General features: G+C 42.9%; 1 protein-coding gene across 1 annotated transcript in view; it reads right to left on the reverse strand.

The window, feature by feature from the left end:
• Positions 1 to 5,504: 5,504 nt before the first annotated feature.
• Tip60 (Histone acetyltransferase Tip60) overlaps positions 5,505 to 19,893 on the reverse strand; it is a 49,445-nt gene continuing 35,056 nt past the window's right edge. Inside the window, exons 8-11 of the mRNA XM_080270926.1 lie at positions 18,451 to 18,681; positions 15,027 to 15,120; positions 6,173 to 6,335; positions 5,505 to 5,721 (exon numbers count right to left, since the gene is read on the reverse strand). Of these exons, the coding sequence (XP_080127052.1) occupies positions 5,505 to 5,721; positions 6,173 to 6,335; positions 15,027 to 15,120; positions 18,451 to 18,681 (705 nt within the window). The remainder of the gene's footprint in view (positions 5,722 to 6,172; positions 6,336 to 15,026; positions 15,121 to 18,450; positions 18,682 to 19,893) is intronic.

Below are 19,893 nucleotides of genomic sequence, written 5' to 3' on the forward strand. Positions count from 1 at the left end.
GACATGATGTATGCCAATGATGTGGTTTTGGTGAATGAGTCAAAAAAAAAAAAGGGATAGAACGCAGACTGGATAAGTGGAGATTAGCACTGGAGAGTAGAGGAATGAAAATAAGAAGAACAAAGGCAGAATATACGATGAGTACAGAGCAGGTGCACGATAGACGTGAAAGTAGTAGGCTGGATGGTGAGGAGCTGAAGAGGGTGGATGCATTTAAATACCTGGGATCCACCCTATCAGCAGACGGTAGTGAAGATAAGGAAATAATCGGAAGAATCCAAGCAGGATGGAGAAGTTGGAGAGACGTATCAGGAGTATTGTGCGACAGGAGAATGCCAGTGAAATTAAAGGGGAAGGTGTACAAAACTACGGTAAGACCAGCAATGATGTACGGGGCGGAGGCACTACCTGTGAAGAAAGTAAACGAGAGGAGGATGGAAGTAGCGGAAATGAGGATGTTGCGATGGATGTGTGGCATGACAAGGGAGGTCAGAATCAGCAATGCAAGGATCAGAGGAACAGTGAAGGTGGTGGAGGTTTCGAAGAAGACACAAGAGGCAAGACTTATATGATATGGGCATGTCATGAGGATGATGGACAAAGTGATGAGAGGAGAGCTCTGGATATGGAAGTACAGGGAAGGAGGAGGAGAGGAAGACCCAAGATAAGGTGGAAAGATTGCATAGTGGCGGATATGAGAGAGAAGGGTCTGGATACCAACATAGCACGCGATAGAGGCAGGTGGAAGAGGCTCATCAAGAACAGTGACCCCATTCATAGATGGGTAAATAAAACTGACGAAGAAGAAGAAGAAGAGCCAGGGATGGTGGCTATGATACTGGTTCACAACAAAGTGAACCACACAGCAAGTTACGATAACCCAGGCCTGAACTAGTGTAGCTTACAAATCTCAATCATTCTTTCAAGATTAGGTATCATACTCCTAGTTCTACACTATAGCATTGTCATTTTCACATGGAAAATTCTCATGAAAAGTAAAACAGGCAAAATTTTAGATTTTTTACAAATATTTAGAAATTCCTCCCAGACAAAGATCAAACAACCAAAATGGAGGACACATCCACGAAAATGCAGACGTACAGTAGTCTTCCTTCAAATCCAATGAAGTTTTTATTATTTTTTCTTGTTGCCTCCAGCCAATTTTATGCAGCTACCAGAGGACCTAATGTTATGGGGTATATGAAAGCTTTAGAAGACTTACAGTGGCATCAGCAAAGTGTCTTTGTTATTTGACAGATGCCAAGCCACACATCAATGACGGAATATGGAAACATTTTTCTAACTTCAAGATAAACAAATTAACTTTTCACAATGCTATACTACTATTATATTGCAGGGTGCCCCAATAAGCAAGGAATAGATAAAGTGTCATTACATCAACTTCCAATAGACCAAGAAAAATGCAACAGCTGGGTAGCAAAGGTGAAAAGAGACATTTGTTGACACCCCCTGCCCTCCTACAACACAATGTTTATTTTATAAAATGCAAATCTATCTATCTATCTATTGCCAGACATCTTAACCTCGTAAAGGGTGGCCACAAACAAATCGCCTCCATGTTGCCTGGTCCCCCGCCATTTCACTGCCCATCTCCCAGCTCACACACTCTCTCTCTCTCATATACCTCTCCACTCCATCCCTCCATCTCATCCTTGGCCTCCCCCTCCCTCTCCTCCCCCCTCCACCTCCGTCACATACACTCTCCTCGTTAATCTCTCGCTCTCCATCCTCTCCACATGGCCAAACCACCTCAGTGTATTTCTCTTAACGCTATCTATCGCATCCACATCCACACCACAATGCTTCTTCACTTCCTCATTTGTCAGTCTCTCTTTCCATGTAACTCCACATGCTACTCTCAAATATACTTGTAATCACCTTACCCTGTATCAAGCTGATCCTATTGCCCTCAACCCTGTTTATACAAATGTATGGCAAATGCATTTAAAGTGATTGTCGGATCAGAGCTTAATGCTCTCTCAGAAATCCTGTGTCATCCATTCCTCATTCAATGTGTCAAAGCCCATCTGCTTTGAGATTTTCATTACTCTTATTATCATTTTAGCATCTAAACTACACAATGCTTCCCCAATAAAGTTGTACTGAAAACTTCTAACATTCAATCTGCTATGCACTCACAATAAGCAAAAAAAAAATTAAGTCTGTCCATCATTTGCCACAATCCATGGGTATAATAAAGGCTATGAGTTGTGACTTCTGTGAATGGTGCACTTAACAGTAAATCTTCATCATCATTATTGTCATCATCCGTGCCATAGTTAACCACTAAACCACCAGGCGCCATATTTGGTTATATGGTTACCACCCAGTGTAGTAAATGGTTTCCTGTTATACAGGAAACCATTTGGCTTGTCACTCAGTGTAGAGTCATCTGCAGACAGAAGAGGAAAGAAAGGAAAGAAAGACAGAAGAGGAAGGAAGGAAAGAAGGAAGGAAGAGAGGAAAGGACAGTCACCCAAGAGCAGCACTACATTGATGGATGGTGAGCACCCCCACCTACCACACTGCAAACCTTCATTATTACAATAAAAAGGGTAGCCTAATTTCATGACAGAACCATCACACAAATCACTAAGGTGATGATTATGATATAATTCTGATAATTCAGTTTTTATTTGTGAAGTTTTATTTCATGATGAACTATACAAGAAAGAATTCTGCAATGACCTTGCAACACATGCACATTACTTTTCTACACCAACTCTGCATATACCAGAACCAGCCGACTGGCATACAGTACACAATACAGTATATTCTGACTGACCATATGTGCTGTAAAGTTCAATTACTTAATACAGTACCTGTAAGTAACCAAGTTAAGATGACAATAATGATCTATGGTTGATCTGTGGGATTTAAAATACAAAAAATAATTACAAAACAGCATTATTAAGATGAAACTGCTTTGGAATTTTTTCCTATCAATCTCTACTGGCTAGCAATGCTCATTTTTTGCACTGTGATTAAGCCCTTCTGTATAATAAACCCTTTTATTTTTACTCTCACTACTGTTGGGTTATTTTACTTAGCTTATAAGCCATAACTCTCTTGGTGAGATCAGAACAATTTCCAGTGCCCTAATTCCTTCAATATGGCAACATCCTTCTTCCAATCTTGTTCTACCCAAACAAATTTGATTCAGCTTAAGGGAGATCCTGAAGTGAAGGGTTAAAATTTTCACCACTAGGAATACAGTAGAAAGGTAGGCATTTCAGTCATTGGGTTAAACACCAGATTGAAATGCCTTGACTCTTGACCTCCTTCAATCAGCATTGGAAATCCCACATTGTCATCAAACTCAGTTTGTGCACTCATGCCTGGGTACAATGGCAATCTACTGACAATATTTTAAGATGATCAAAGTATTTTTACACTTTTGGTGAGGCATTTGTTAATGGATGCACTTCAGAGGCCAATAGCTGGGAAGTGCTGAATTTTAAGACAGCTACAGCACTGACCCTGGATATTCATGCCAAACCTAATTAATGTATGTGTACATCAGTAAACTGAATAACCTTCCATAATGAATTATACCTGACAGCGCAGCCCATATAGCACTGATATGCAGGGAACTTGAATTGTTCTAAAGCCTTCATTTATAAGATGTAAAGAAGCTTATGGTACATGTGCAAGTATATATTATATGGGGGAATGATGAATTGCAGTTCTCCACAGCCATGATGGGTGAATGATTATGAATGAAATTATACAATGATAATGCCATTATATGGGTAACTAGTAGAAATTTATGATCTGCACTGCAGTAATTAGTTAGGCCTCCTACTTTGCAAGCTGAAGCCAACTGGCTCAACACTGAATATCAATATTCATAACTAGCCTACTTCCTGATTCTCTCCAGTCTTTGACTTCTTTCACTTATCTAAGCCTTTTCTCATATATACACAATCTAACCATTGTTTTATACTGTTGCATCTGCAGCTACTTTTGCTTACAATTCTGTCTTCAGTTGCATTTACCTCTTTTTATCAATACAGTACTTATCCAATTACTCAACGAGTTCTTCTGTCGCAGTTTAAAATGCTGGTGGACAGGCATCAAAGTTACCCAGGAGGAAAAAAAATAATAATAATTGCAAGATGTATAGTACATGTCTAATGCTTATTATTATTATTTTTTAAAAATCCTGACTATGATCCCTACCCTTTTTAGCTCAGAAGATGGTCAAGGTAGCCACTCTATAGACTCGTGTTGTGGGAGTGGCCCACTTCTATCATGTACTGACAAACTGACTATGGGCTACTTTACTCCATAACAGTTAAGGATAGGTAACTTGCCACTGGTCCCCAATCACCCTTTACCTCCTCAAGTCTTTTACACTTTCTATCTGATGATATTCTTCATTTATTCTTGTTACTACAGGTCAACTTTATTCAGCCATGGAAAGTCCCTATTGTTGAAAAGGTTAAAAAAGGCTATAGTTACCTGTCCAGTATGAAAAAATCTATCCCACGCTGAATAAAATATTCAGCAAATAGCAAAACTAAATACACATGATGTTCTAGAGCTGATGGGGTTAAATGCAATATGTCCAGGCATCCCAACATCAACATACTCTAATTTGTTTTTCTTTTTTGTTCATAGTTTTCTATTTTGTTCATTTTCTTTTTAAGGAACAAGTTTTGCAAGCTCTACTCTTGCTTTCTCTCCTACTACACAAACCAATTTAAAAAATAATAAATATAAAACTACTCTACCTGTACTCCAGTATCAACTCTAAACCCCTTCAGTACAATGAAGTTTCACTTACTGGCAATTCAGCAGAACTCCTAGTAATGACAGGACTAACGAACACTATACTATAAACCAGTAATCCCTCAATTTTGAGAAAGTCGTCCCATGCTAAATAAAGTGATGTGGAGAATTATATACCATTGTAGTAAAAGGTTTAAACATCCCAAGCAATGGCAGGCTAGCTTCAAGTCCCATCATCTCACAAGAGGTGATATGGGATTGGGTATTACTACAATATTAATTACTCTACCTGTATGGTGCTGGAGAGCGGCACCTTTACGTGGTGGCACCAATATAACCATGTGGATTCTCTGACCAGTTATTAAAACATCCCCCAACTTCCTCCACATCCCCTGAAAGCTGGATGGAGGACTGCAGAAAGGCAACTCCAGCTAGCAGTACACTAAGTTCAACAGAAGAAACTGAAGCTACAGCAACAACTCTACTGTACGAACATTATCCCATTCTGGCTCTGTCTGTCAAATTTTGGTATATTTAATGAACAACTGTTGATTAATACTCATTTCATAACTGTCCCTTGCTAAACACAAACCCTGTTTACCATTCTCCAATTACTAACTTAACCTCTTTCATTTGGCGTCATATAATTTAGTGTTTAAGAGATGTTTTAAGAGGACCTTAACTACTTATCATCAATGTCTGTTTATTACCCCCCACCTCCCATTACCCAATTCTAATACCAACTACTACTACCACTTCCCCCTCTTAGCCCAATCTTTTGGTGTCCAGTGGAGGTTTTTGGAATCTATCCGAATCTTCCGCTTCTCCATCATTCGCCGGTGCGACTCCACAAGATCCTTGTTGAGAGTGAGAATATATTGGCCACGGTAGTAGTTTATGAGTTCTAATGTTGTCAGGGTTGAGATAACATCCTCCTTCTTTATGCTTGTCTGCTCACATATCTCACTGGAAAGTGAAAAGAATTGGATAAGGATGGATGGCTGAAAGCATTCATTTGCTACATTAGAGAATGTGGTTCCTTAATGATAATGTGCACTTACTGAGTCTACAGAGCTCTGTGTCAAGATGTACAAGCAGTTACACTACTATTGTAAAAAATACTTTATTTGAAAATATAAGTTATCTGCAGTTCTTACATATCTACATAAATTGATGAAAATATATACACTACTGTATCTGGAATGCTAAGATTTTTATTTCTACATTTTACATACTTTACATCACTGGAAGTAATGGTAAGGGTGATGTCAAAAATGATGATGACAATGACGATGACGGTGACAACAACAATATGATGAATGAACGATGCTGCTGCTGCTGTCAACAACAATGATGATGATGATGATGATGATGACAGTTAAAATAACAATGATAATGGTAAATTTATTTCACTAACTTGATGGTGAGCTGTGGCTTCTCTTGACCCTCCTGAGGTTTAAGGCCGATGAGTATCTCAAGGATTGTCTGCTTCCAATATGAGCGATAAGAGAGGAGACCAAGGTCGCTGAGGGGCTTCTCTGGTGATCCTGTCTTACCCTCAAACTTAGACAATTCATAGCCTTGAATGGGGAGAGGGAATACAAGAGACAGGAGTGGCATTAACCCCTTGAATTAAAAGACACAGGTTCAGTTAAAGATTTCTCCAGAACTTCTTCCTTATCAGTTTATTTTGTATTATGCTGGTTTATATCCTTCTGTAGGTGATTTATGTAAAGTACATCAATTTTAAATTTTTCACACAAACACAAAAAATGAAATAGCAAGTTGGGTTACACAATATGAATAACTATGAATGAGGTGTTAGTGAGCTTTCTAAACCAATAACAATAAAATCCATAGTCTATCTATCTATCTATCTCTATCTATTGCCAGACACCTTAATCCTGTAAGGGGTGGCCACAAACAAATCACCTCCATGTCACCCTATCCCCCGCCATGTCACTGTACAGGGTGGTCACAAACAAATCACCTCCATGTCACCCTATCCCCCGCCATGTCACTGCCCTGCTCCCAGCTCACACCCCCCTCTCTCATATACCTCTCCACTCCATCCCTCCATCTCATCCTTGGCCTCCCCCTCCCTCTCCCCCTATCCACCTCACTCACATACACTCTCCTCATTAGTCTCTCACTCTCCATCCTCTCCACATGGCCAAACCTCCTCAATGTGTTTCTCCTAACGCTTCCTATCACATCCACATCCACACAATGCTTTTTCACATCCTCATTTGTTGGTCTGTCTCTCCATGAGACTCCACAGGCTCCTCTCAAATAATTCATTTCCACTGCTCTCACTCTTGATTTCTCTCCCTCCAACAATCCATAGTCTATTGGCTTTATAATTACTACCTACACCTGTTTTTACTGATCTAGGGAGGGATATTCTGCAGTAAAAGGATCAGTGAAAACTGTACCTAATCCTCCATTTGAAAAGTATATCATGAACTAAACATAACTGCCATGTCATAGCAAAGAATAAAGCATAAATAAATTATATCACCATAGTCAAGAAGTTATTACTAAGGGTACTGGACATGAAGAACGGTAGCGAACTGTATTGTATCAGAGCGTTAATAAAGGCTCCAACATGATTGCAAGCATTGGCCTGGGTCATGTACTGAATACTCTCCATGCTGCTCGATCTCTGGCAGCCTCCCTATTCAGTGATAAAATTACAAGTGTACTACACTATGTTAGTAAAGAATTCTTAGATCATCTGGTGCAAATGCACATTTTACCCCTTTTGGAAGCTCATTCTCATAAATAAATTAGAAATGCAGGATGCAATGAGGACTGTATGAATGATCTAGTTCTGCAATACAGGACTTCCTCACTGCATACTGCCTTCTTTAATGTACTCTTTTGTCGCCAAGCCCATAGTACCATAAGTTAAAGAACATCCATCCATCCATCATCCAATCCTTTGTTGCCTCATGAGGAGTTAAAGAACAACTGTCTACTAAGTTCTACTAATACTTATACGCGGCAGGGTGAGCTGGACACCACCACCCCAGGAGGAGAGTACAGGGGGGCGATACCCACCCCACCAGGAGATGACAGGGAGGCTGGCTCACCTGTCATATCATCCGGGCAAGAGCGTCTCATCTCCCTCGTGATCCGACGCCCCTCTTCCCCGCAGCCAGACCTCCCGGCAGTGTGCAGGAAAAGTACACTACACTCCGGAGGAGGGAACGCTCGCCAGAATCAGGGAGGGACTTGCAGTGGCAAGATTCCAAGCAAACCCTCGTACGCCGAGTCCCCTGGATCAGCCTCCTTTTAACAAAGGACTCAGGAGGAGCCTCAAGGGTTGCTATTCCCCCAAAGGAGCAGTGGCACAGTATCACCTGTCGGGTATACTGTGGGTGGAAGTACCATCGGTTCACCACCCTCTGCCAACCATCTTTGGGAGCCAACATGTCGGCACATCCACCAGACGACCCTTGCCGGCAGCCCCAAGGAGGAAGGCGGGCCCTGGGGTACTCTCTGCCAGAGGTACCACATGGGACGAAGCGTTGCCGTCCCCCAGTGCTGTCTCCAGGACAGGAGTCCCAGACCCTATGGCCGGAGTGCAGCCTCCGTTGAAGCTGTGGCAATAGCTAAGCGTATCCATCAGACGCCTTCTCCCCACCGCCAGGGCCTGTAGTGCCCAGAGGAGCCTCCCCTGACTCCTCTTGCCCTCCTGTCCCCCGTAGGAGCCCAGGCAGTGACCAACTGGGTTGCCTGACGGAGGGAAAGTCCCTTGGATCTCCCCTGTCTAGCCCGGACCAGAGTTCCGGCAGGGCCTCCTCGCCCCATCAAGTAGGAGAGCCGGCCCCTGGCTGCTCTCCCTCCGCCTGTCCCCAGGCTCCTGTAGAGGAAGGTACATCTTGTCCCGTCCAACATTCCGGTGGCAGAGTAAGATGCCCCTCTCCCAGCCCCTCTACACGAGAGGGTGGTTTCTGCTCCTTTTCAGGGACCCCACCAGAGACCAGAGCGGGTGTGACGTCCCCGAGGCCCGGTGTCCTGTCCCTGCAGCCCCAGGTGTTGTCAGACTCCTCCGGGACGAGAGGCCGCAGCTCACCCCTGCCAGCCCCCTCCCAACAGCGAGACCACAGACCCCGGAGTCAGCAGGCCTCCCCCGGCGCCCGCTGCAGCAGCCAAGACTCCCTCTGCAACGGCGGCCGCAGACCCTCCTTGACGGCTGCCTCTGCAGGACAAGGAGGTAGCACAACCCAGGCACCGCCCTCCCCATGCCCAACCCCAGCCCTGGGCCTCGCCAGTTCCTCTCCTAAGACCCCGACGACGACCAAGGGCCAGCACCAAGCAGTGTGCCTCCTGGCCCTCCTCAGCCCTAGCGCGGAGAGCCCAGCCTCCTGCTGGGCCATTGAGGCTAGGGAGCCACCCAACACATCACCCGCCCACTCCTCCAGGACATGTGGCGACCACATGGACCACTCTCCCCTGAACTACTCACCAGGCGGCCCACCTCCCATGCCCGGCGGACATCTGAAGCTCCCGGCGTAGGCCCTCCTGCCCCATGGTCTGCGCCCTCCACTCCACCAGAATCGTGAGTACTAGACCCTATGGTTGTGCGCACTCCCCAGTGTTGTTGAACCCCCCAGTGAACCAGCCTCTGTGACTCTCACTATACTGTGCCACCTCTCCCCTAGTGTTGATCAACCCTACCCCCATGCTCTATCCTCTCCCCCACCCCCCCCCGGCAGACTTGGTGTCCTTCTCCCTCAGTGTGCCATAGTGAACTCTACTACTTGTGATCTTGCGCGTGGAGTGTTCGATGCCCACACACAGGTTGGTTCCCCAACAGTGACAACTCTCCCCCCAGTGCTGCCCCACAGGACACTATACGTCACTGTAACCCTCTCCAGTGCACTCTCCCCACCCCCTAGGCCCCCAGTCCCTGTCCCCACGTGAACAAACCCATCCAAGACTCGTAATACCCCTCCCTCCTCCCCCCCCTTGACCAGTGCAGGACATTATATACTCTCGTCCTATGTAACGCGCACATAGTATAAGGTTAGCTAGAGTATCATCCATGTCACGTGGATGTATTGTACTAGCTAGGAATCCGTCTATGTCACACGAATACCTAGACTTAAGGGCTGGAATATATATTGTCGTCCATGTCACGCGCATGTCATATCGGGTATACTGTACTATATTGTCCATGTATGCTGAACATAATGTACCTGACATATTTGTGAAATATTGTCTGTGACACTGTATGGACATCACTCTATATTTGGAAGGTGTAACTCCGTGTACAGGTCAGACTTGCCGAACTAGGTGGAAAGTGATCATTGTAAACACTACTTTGAGTCACTGTAAGTTCCTCAGTTTTGCTCATAGAACTTGTGTGTATTTGTCTTTTGGTAATATATGAGTGTGCCTTTTGACCAGTGGTGTTTGTGTTTTCCTTCCTTGTCTGTACTGACCTGGTCGTGAACAAAGAACCCAGAACTGCACCGTACCTGAACCCGAGAAGCCGGGACTCAGAATATGCTGCATAACACTGGTGGCTAGCGGTGGTTCTTGATCCAGCGGAGGAGCAGCAAGGAACAGAAAATTCGCAAACATGGCAGCCAAACCACACATACAACTTCCTAAGTTCGACTCCAAACTTTACGACATACACACGTATGTCTATGATCAAAGCTATATTAGACATAAGTTTTGAGAATGACCAAGAAAAAATAGCAGTCACGCTCCCCCACCTCGGAAAGATTGTCTCAAGGATAGCCACTAAAATAGTCCCGGAGTTGAAATGGGACCAATTTCAACAAATCGTGACCCAAGCTGTCACACCCTCGTTAGGGAAGGTCGTTGCCTTCTCCCAGCTGGACGCACTCACATACGATGGGAATCTAGAGGACACCCCTATTCAAACACGACGTCTCATCGCCACCGCCTACCTGGAGGCGGGACCAACATGTGTTTAATACCCTGCTACGGATACTCCCCAGCGTTGTCAGGGAACACTTTACCATCTATGAACAGATGGGATATCGACAGGGATATCCAGTTGGTGAGGCGCCTGCTTGCTGCCTGCACCACTCCCCAACAAATAGGGGCAGTAAGCAGAATCCCCACCCACAAGCCGCCCCCCAACAAGCCTCGGACGCCCACCCCAAACCCGCCACCTCAGGAACCGCCAGCCCTTCCACGAGCCATCCCCACTAAAAAGCAACCCACTCCCAAGGAAATGTCCAATGCAATGACACAGTAGGCCTACGAGTCACAGACAGACATGGGGTAATAGTAATATTTAATAGTAATAGTAATAGACTATTACAAGGTTTTCAGAGTAATAGTAATAGTAACAGTAATGGATTAAAAATCAAGGGTATAATAGTAATACAAGGCAAAGTTATAGATAACAGTATGTTACTTTCCTATTACAGACACTTATTTAAATAATGCAGCATTACATATAAAAAAAAAAAATTACTAAGCAAAAGTTTAATTTGTTACATACGAGTTTGTTTCCAAAAACTTTAAAGTTAAATGAGGCAAATTATTCTTTAAATATAATGTAATACAGTACCTCACTGGCCAATGGCTATATACAGTCCTTGAAATTGTAGTGATCTACTTGAAATAAATATCAATACTGGTTACCCTTTGTCATTTAAAATATCCTTCTCACCTTAGACCTTAGTTATCTTTTGGCTGCTCTCCATGATGCAGGTACACAACAGGAGACCGTGCTGAATGTAGAGTGGCCTACTAGCCATCAAATGATCAAGACATACTTGTGCATTACGTGGGACAGCCTCCCAACAATAATGAAAATGACAACAATTTTCAATTTAAATAACTACCGTTACTGCAAATAATATATTAATAGTACATGTAATTGTAACAGATTGACTCAACCAGATATGTTTGTGTGAAGCTGCAGAATGTGGTGAATGTTTTTTGGCATATCCGGTAGAGCCAGGATTCTGGGGGCTTGAATGATGAGTGAATGGAAGTGTCACCTATTTGGATTGGGCAAGTTTGTGCCGTCTGAACATTGCTACTCCTCACCCTGCCCTTGGGTGGGAAAGGAGGTCCGGATGATGATGATGATGATAATGAGTAACAGATGACCAAGTATTAGTAATAGTAATATAATAGATAACCACTAGAGTAATAGTAACAGTAATATAATAGGGAATGATTGAAAGTAATAGTAATAGAAACCCAGTAATAGACCCCATGCCTGGTCACAGATAACACTTCCTGGACTTTCAAGATGATTCGGAGTATCTGCTGAACAATCAAAGACTCTCAGAAATGGGAATATTTCTCAAAACTGCCTAAAATCGGATCTTCTGAATAATTGGCTGCTGAGTAATTGGACTTTTACTGTATTACCAAATTATGCTTGCACCTAAAACTTGTAAAACACTGTAACACACCATCAAAGTATGTAAAACCATGGTGTTGTGGCTGTGCAAACTGTTTTCATTGACAAAAGAAAGTCTACTGTTCACAAATCACACTGTACAACAAGTACCGTGTATGCAAATAAAATGGTGATTATGAATATTCTTTCCAAAAATTTGTGAAAATTATTTTCATTGATCATAACTTTGCATAACATTTTGCAAACAGTATAGTGATGTTCAACTTCATTTTATAACATAAAGGAACCCTCTAGCTTTAGGTCTACACGACTAGTTTATGCGTTACTGCTGTGCAAAGATTGCACAATTGCGTGCAACATGAAACTGCAATGTCAAATATTTTTTTCAAATGAATCAGAAAAATATAAAAAATAACACTTTCTTTATCAAAAAGTTGATGGACAATGTGGAGGCATTCAGCTTTAAAATTCTGCAAACAGCATCATTCTAGCTTATAAAAACTTTGGCGTTATTGCTCGTCAAACTTTAAAAAACTTTGATCGCATTTTTTGGCGATTTTAGAAAATGAAACTTGTGCATCATACTCCATGCAGGGCCTCAAATACACCAGAAAAAGGGTTATATAAAGTGGTTTTGACTCAAACTGTGGAGGGCTTCTATTTGCTGTAATACAAGCATCAGGAGTCAAACAGAATATAATACCTAAATCTGATGCCTGCAGTGATAGGGTTAACAGTTCAAGGCCCCACCTTGGAACTAGCTGTTTTCAATGAAGGTCACTGGCTTTATTATTCAATGTTTTCAGTACACAACAAAACCGTTTCTAGCCAACATCATCATCATCATCATCATCCACACCTCCTTTCCCAGCTTGAGGCAGGGTGAAGAGTGGCAACATCCAGACAGCCTAAGTTTGCCCAAACCAATGGGCCACGCTTCCATTCACTCATCATTCAAGCCTCCAGAATCCTGGCTCTATTTGATACGCCAAAAAACTTTCACCACATTCTGTAGCTTCACATAAATGTATCCGATATTTCTAGTACGCCATTAAAATAAAGATGCTGATGCTGTTTCAACCTTACTGTCATATTATGTATAAAGGCTCTAACATTCTAGCATGCATTGACCTTGGTCACCTAATGGAGGCTCTCCACACTGCTCAATCTCTGGCAGCATCTCTATTCAGTCCCTTATCCCTGAGGTCACACTCTGTGGCCTCGTCCTAGGTCTTTTTCAGTCTGTCTTCTCACAACCTTACCCCTGACATTCACACTTCTCACTTTCCAAACCCAAATGTCATCCTCCATCCTCTCCGCATGCCCAGACCATCTCAATCTGCCCCTCCTCATCACAGAACCAATACATTCAAGTCCTTCCTCTCAACAGTACTATACAATACTGTATGGAAATTTTGTAGGGTATCACAGGGACCATACAGCATGAAATATGTGATGCATTAAATGCTAAATTATCTCATCATCAGCATCAGCATCCAATCCTGTGTTGCCCCATGAGGTGCATAGGAGCCCAGGGCTAGGCAATTTGGTCCTGACATTTACGATGAAAGTGACAAGCCTCACTCATCCATGAGTGGCATTACGTGATCAATAAACCTCAACCACCCCCTGGAAAGCTAAATTATCTTATTAGGGTGAAATGATAACATCTGTAACATTATGTGTGATATTCTGCAGATGGCAATACCATATCTGTCATCATCATCATCATCCGGACCTCCTTTCCCACCCAAGGGCAGGGTGAGTAGTAGCAATGTCCAGACAGGACAAACCTGCCCAATCCAATAGGCCATGCTTCCATTCACTCATTATTCAAGCCCCAGGAATCCTGGCTCTATCTGGAGAGAAAAAAAAAAAAAAAAATATTCTGCAGCTTCACACAAAAGTATCTGATTGAGTCAATCCGGACGCTGCCATGCTCACAAGGGATGCCAAAATCCCTGATCATGCACCTCTCCTCACAACATTCATCCAGTCAGCTCAATCTCGTCAGTTCCCTAGCCTCACCGACTTCCAAACCTCTCTTCCTCAAATATTCGTTCACCATATCTCTCCACCTTCTCCTTGGCCTACCTCGCCTCCCCCCTCCTTCAAATTCGCTCAGGTATACCTTTTTCACCACTCTATTGTTATCCATTCTTTCCACAGGACCATATAATCTCAGGACACTCTCTTCGATTCTGGTGTCCACCGACTTCCTCACTCCACACCATTCATGAATCTCATTAGCTCGTATCCTAACCACACTCTGTGCTCCACATACATTCCTCAGCAGTCCCATCTCCACTGCTCTTACTCTTGACTTTCCATGCCACACCACGTGGATGTAATCCACGTGCAGCTGCAACACTCACAAAATTACCCACTAAGCTTGAGGAGGTCTTTTAGATTTTACTCCAACTTTAAGAATGACTCACTGGACTGAAAGGTTTAGAAACTTTTCTTTTATCACTTGAGCATAACATCTTTATTTTTAAAACCTAACAAGAGAATTTACTTGACATCTCTTTATTTTTAAAACCTATCTATCTATCTATCTATCTATAGCCCGACGCCCTAATCCCGCAAAGGGTGGCCGCAGACAAAACGCCTCCAAGTCACTCTGTCACCCACCATTTGACTCCCCTCCCCCCAACTCACCCCCCCCTCCCTCATATACCTCTCAACTCCATCCCTCCACCTCATCCTCGGTCTACCCCTCCCTCTCCCTCCCTCCACCTCACCTACATACACCCTCTTAGTCAGTCTTTCATTCTCCATCCTAACAAGTCAATTTATTTAGTTTAGGGGAGATTCGCAGCTTCTATGAATTAGCCAGTACAGTTTCCTTCCCTAAAACATGCATACCAAAGTGCATTATATATAAGAATGCATAACTTACTAAATTCAATAAGCAGCTTTCCATAGCCTTTCCTCTGGTAAGGAGGCAGGGTGAGAATGCAGGCCACATTGTAATCTTCAGATGATTCTTTTTCCTGTTGATAAAGGAGACACAAATTAAAGGGATTCCTGCACTTCCAGTTCTCTCTCTCTCTCTCTACATATATAATATATATATATATATATATATATATATATATGTGGATATGGATAGGGTTATGACAAAGGTAAAATGCACAAGTAATGGAAAAGGGAATGGCATTGGTAATAAATGGTGAGAAGTGCAGTATCTAAAATCTGATGTAGGCAGATGATGCAGTGCTGCTAGCAAACAGTGGGCAAGAGCCTGGTAGATTGATGCAGAGTGTGGATGTAATGCAGATATGAGTAAAATGATGGTTGCTGAGGTGACTCCCAGTGTGGTTACAGTGTATGAAGAAAGACATGAAATGGTGAGAGAGTTTAAGTAGTGTGGTGACAGAAAAGTGTGATAACTGTGCAAAAGAAGTGGAAAGTACAGTGGCACAGGGAATGAAAGTGGCTGGTGTTACGGAGGCTTTGATAAGAAGCAAAGGTCTTGAGTGTAGTGGCTGCAAGAGACTTGCATGAAGGAGTTTTTGTGCCTTTTTCAACATGCAGGTGCGAGATTATGACGTGGCATGAAACTGAAAAGTCAAAAGCAACGGATATGGGGTTGAAAAGGAGTGCGTGTATGTGGAGTGAGAAGAAAGGACTGGATAAAGAATAATGTGAGTCATATCAGATATAGAGTAGGGAAGTGTGTGAACATCAGAGTTGAAGAGAGTAAGCTTAGAGGCATGGTTACACTGAGAGAATGGGTGTGAACAGACTAGTGAAAAGGGAATATCTGAGTCAGTCTCAAGATGGATGAGGCATGGCAGACCAAGAAGGTGGACAGATATGGAAAATGACTGTGTGAAGGCAAGGTAAGGAGTGTGATGAACCTTGGGAATTGACGGCAAAATGAGCTAGTTGGAAGAATTTTGTACGCGGGAGTGTGACAAGGGTTTGGAACCCCTGCTCCATCCTAGTGAAGTGATAGTCATTGGACTGACTCCAGCTGATGGGTGATATGAAATGTGTAAGTGAGGATGTTTTTGCTTGTGAAGTGGAGTCAGAATTCTGAAGGCCTGAAAGGTGAGTGAATGGGAGCATAGCCCATTCAATTAGGCAAACTTTATTAATTTATTATTTTTTCTTTTAACCCTATCTCACCCTTCCCTAGGATGAGAAAAGAGGTAAGAATGATGATGATGATGATGATGACGACTAATATTATTATTATTATTATTATTATTAAAACAGACCTGTGTGTGAAGTCCAAATAATACAAAGTACTATAAATTACAGCTCAATTATCCTGACATGCCCATGGCCCTGACGACAGAAGAAAAAGGAAACACAGAAAAAATTTAAGATAATGCTTAACCCCTAAATACCGAAGCACGTCAATGTACGTGTTGACCACTTTAGCCCTCTCAGCCAAATCACATCAATGTAGCGTGCCTTGTAAAAAACTGCATGCACATTGCTCCACCCCGATTGTGACGTATATCCCTTCAAGCCAATGAGAACTAACCCCTCAGGCCTCGGGTTGGGCGATCTGGCCACTCTGGGGGCAGGGGGGTCACCCCCCTCTTGGCCCACCCATTGACTGAATGTTTCTTCATCTGTCACGTAATAACCCTCTCTGAAGACCCTCCCACCCCTCTGTACGCCCCAATAGGACATTGTCAGTCGAAGTTTACCCCTCCCCCAACCACTGGGCCCATTCCATCCCTCTCTAGCCCCTTCACCTTCCCCCCCTACCTTGTATACCCCTATCTACACTACCCCCTCCCTCCCTTTCGGCCCCATACTACCCTCCTACTCCCAATAAACCATCGTGTGATAGCGAGCAAGCAGCTTGGCTTGCTCTCCCCCCTCACGCCTCCCCTCCCCCACTCCCCCCACCCCCAATACATGTACACGTGCTTTGTATATATTGCCTTGATGTTTTTTTTTTTTTTTTTTTCCTGTGCCTTTTTGTACCTGAACATAATAAATGCTGCTCTGTATACTATTCTATACATGCAAACGCATGCAATCATAGGCATCTGACCCCCAGCCAACCCCCCACCACCAAGCCCTCCACCTCGACACATTTTTTACACCCCATATGTGAATTATCTCCCCACACCTGCAGACACACCTCCTTGCATGGTTGATATGCTAAATCACATAGATTTTGTTTGTTTCAACTAGCCAAATTGGTTGCCACTGTAAATGATCTCCCAAGGTTCAATGTACTCGTTGTGGGCCTTCTTTCCAATCGAATTTAATCTCCCCACATGTACATACACATCTGTTTCATAGTACAGTAGTTGGTCAAGAACAAACTAAAATTCTCTACTTTGATGAGAAAAGATGGTTTTACCCAACCTCCATACTTACAAACCTTCTCCTCACAGGGTACTTTATCTCCCCAAAAGCAATTAATCTCCCCACATCCCAAAACACCTGTTCTCGGTCTTGGTGTGACATATGATATTGCAATGACCTATTTCAGTAATAGAAATTGTTAGTTATCAATACTATAGGGGCTTTCGAAAATTTTTTTGGGGTAACTATTTTATTTTTTTTCAACTTTGACCCTCGATTGTGCAGTAACCATTAGGCCTAGGGGGGTGCCGAGTGCGCTGTCAGGTGTGTAAATTCTTCCTCTTTAGCCAGAACATATAGATTTTTCCCCTTGGTGAAAGTCAAAAAAACACCCCCAAATTGCGGCTCCTTTGGCAGACAAGCCAGATTGAATTGCGATATTTAGGAGTAAAAAAAAAAAAAAAAAAAAAACATGAGGTTAGAGAATGTTCAAATATGTAACATTTTAATTTTTTTTCTTGCTTTTTTGCTTCTTGTTGGTATCAGACAATTTTATTCAATCTATGACAGACCTCTTGCATGGAAGAGGCTTATTACAGTTTTATTTAACCCTTCCATTTAAAAAAGTCTATCCTCAGCTGAATAATACTATCAAGAGATGGCAAGAGTAAAATGAAATGAGGTCCCAGTTAAATAAGTTAAGGGCTGGTATTCTACCTGGCTTAAGCCCCTGGTGGCATTACTGTACATGATCTGATACACTTTTGCTGCCTTTTGGAGATTTCAATTGATGAACAAAACACACTAGTTACTTCAGTGGCACTTTAAACCACTAAAACACCAGGGGTAATGACTACCAAGCGATCTTAGGGCCAACTTACCTTAATCCCTGAAAGGATGGTCTCTAAAAAATTGCCTCCATGTCACTCTGTCATCTGCCATCACGCTGCCCTCTAATTCACTCCCATTTCCCACATGTATTGTACTTCTCTATCCCAACCTTCCACCTCATCTTTCATCTCCCCCTTTCCTCCCACTCCTACCTTAGAAAAATAGCCGACTATGTGGTATCCTCTGGCATCATACTCCGTCATGACATAGAATAGAAATGGGTCCGTGTCGTAGTACAATGTCTTGTGGTCAAGGAACAACTTCGCTAGAAGACACAGATTCTGGGCATAAAGTTTGTTCTTGCGCCCATCCAACTCGAAGAAAGAAATGGAGCCTTTACGGTAGATCTCGTTGCCAGGAGGATGCTTGAATGGGCACTTTTGCTGGGTGGGGTTAGAGAGGATATGATTAGACTCCTTGCACTTGAGTACTAAAGCACACATTTTCCACCCATGCAATTCTTTACTGCCCCATCAGAAAAGCAGGGCCCTTGGGATGGGCTTATCAGCCCAGACATTGAAGTCAACCAACCAACAGCCTCCCCTGAGTTGCATTATACGAGCAATAAACTCTAATCATTCTTCAGATTTAAATCCTTTAACCCCTACAATCTGATGACATTTTGCACAATTTATTCTTGTTACCACCAGATGGTTTTATTCAACTTGCAAAAAATCCCTAAGGTTATGTCTAATCCCCAAGACAGTCTCATAAACTGAACAAAAAGTGTAATCTAGAAACTACAATAAATTGGAAAACAAAGTCATTGTTACCAGAAGAGGCTAGATGACTCCGTCACTGATGCCTGTCCAGGATGTAACACTGCACCCCATACTATTAAGCACATTATGGAAGACTATATTGCACACAATCACCTATGCCAACAACACAACATACACTCTTTGAGACCTTTGTGGGAAAGCCCGGTCTCGGCCATGGCCTTCCTAAGGGACTCGGGGCTGTTCGGCCAGACTGCCTAGGGAACAACTACTACTATTACTACTACTACAAAGTCATTGTCCTGATGGTGTGAAAGAGAATGAAATAAATGAGTAAAAAATTCTTAGAGTTCTGAACTGGTTTCTGCAACTACTTGGAATGACAACATGGGTAAAATGATAAAACACTAAAGGAAAGAAAATGTCTGGATGCTGATGAAGGTATTATTCTGGCTATTTATAGTAACAAAATACTGACATGTACAGTAACTGAGGATGACATTTCCTATCTATCATCCAATCCCCATCATAAGAACTGAGGTTCACAACTATGAGACTTAGCTAGTCCTGACATATAATTTAACACAAGAGTGACCTTCACTGAGTCCAGTAACATCTATTCACCCATCCATCATCCAATCGAGTAACATTATATGAGCAATAAACTCCAACCTCCAGACAAATGTAAGCTCTTCTGAGCCACCTCCCATTACAGCGCCTTAACCCAACAGGTCACCAAGTGTCTGTCAGTATTCACGCATTAGGGTGACCACCTGATACAGTAAACAATTTCCTGTTCTACAAGAATCCATAATAAAGTAATAAGTCCAAAATATCTTAATTTCAATGGTATATACAGCAGACCCTTGTTCTGCG

Source organism: Coenobita brevimanus, chromosome 5, assembly GCF_032717465.1.
Source record: "Coenobita brevimanus isolate Jiangsu-jjx chromosome 5, ASM3271746v2, whole genome shotgun sequence".
Lineage (NCBI taxonomy): Eukaryota > Metazoa > Arthropoda > Malacostraca > Decapoda > Coenobitidae > Coenobita > Coenobita brevimanus.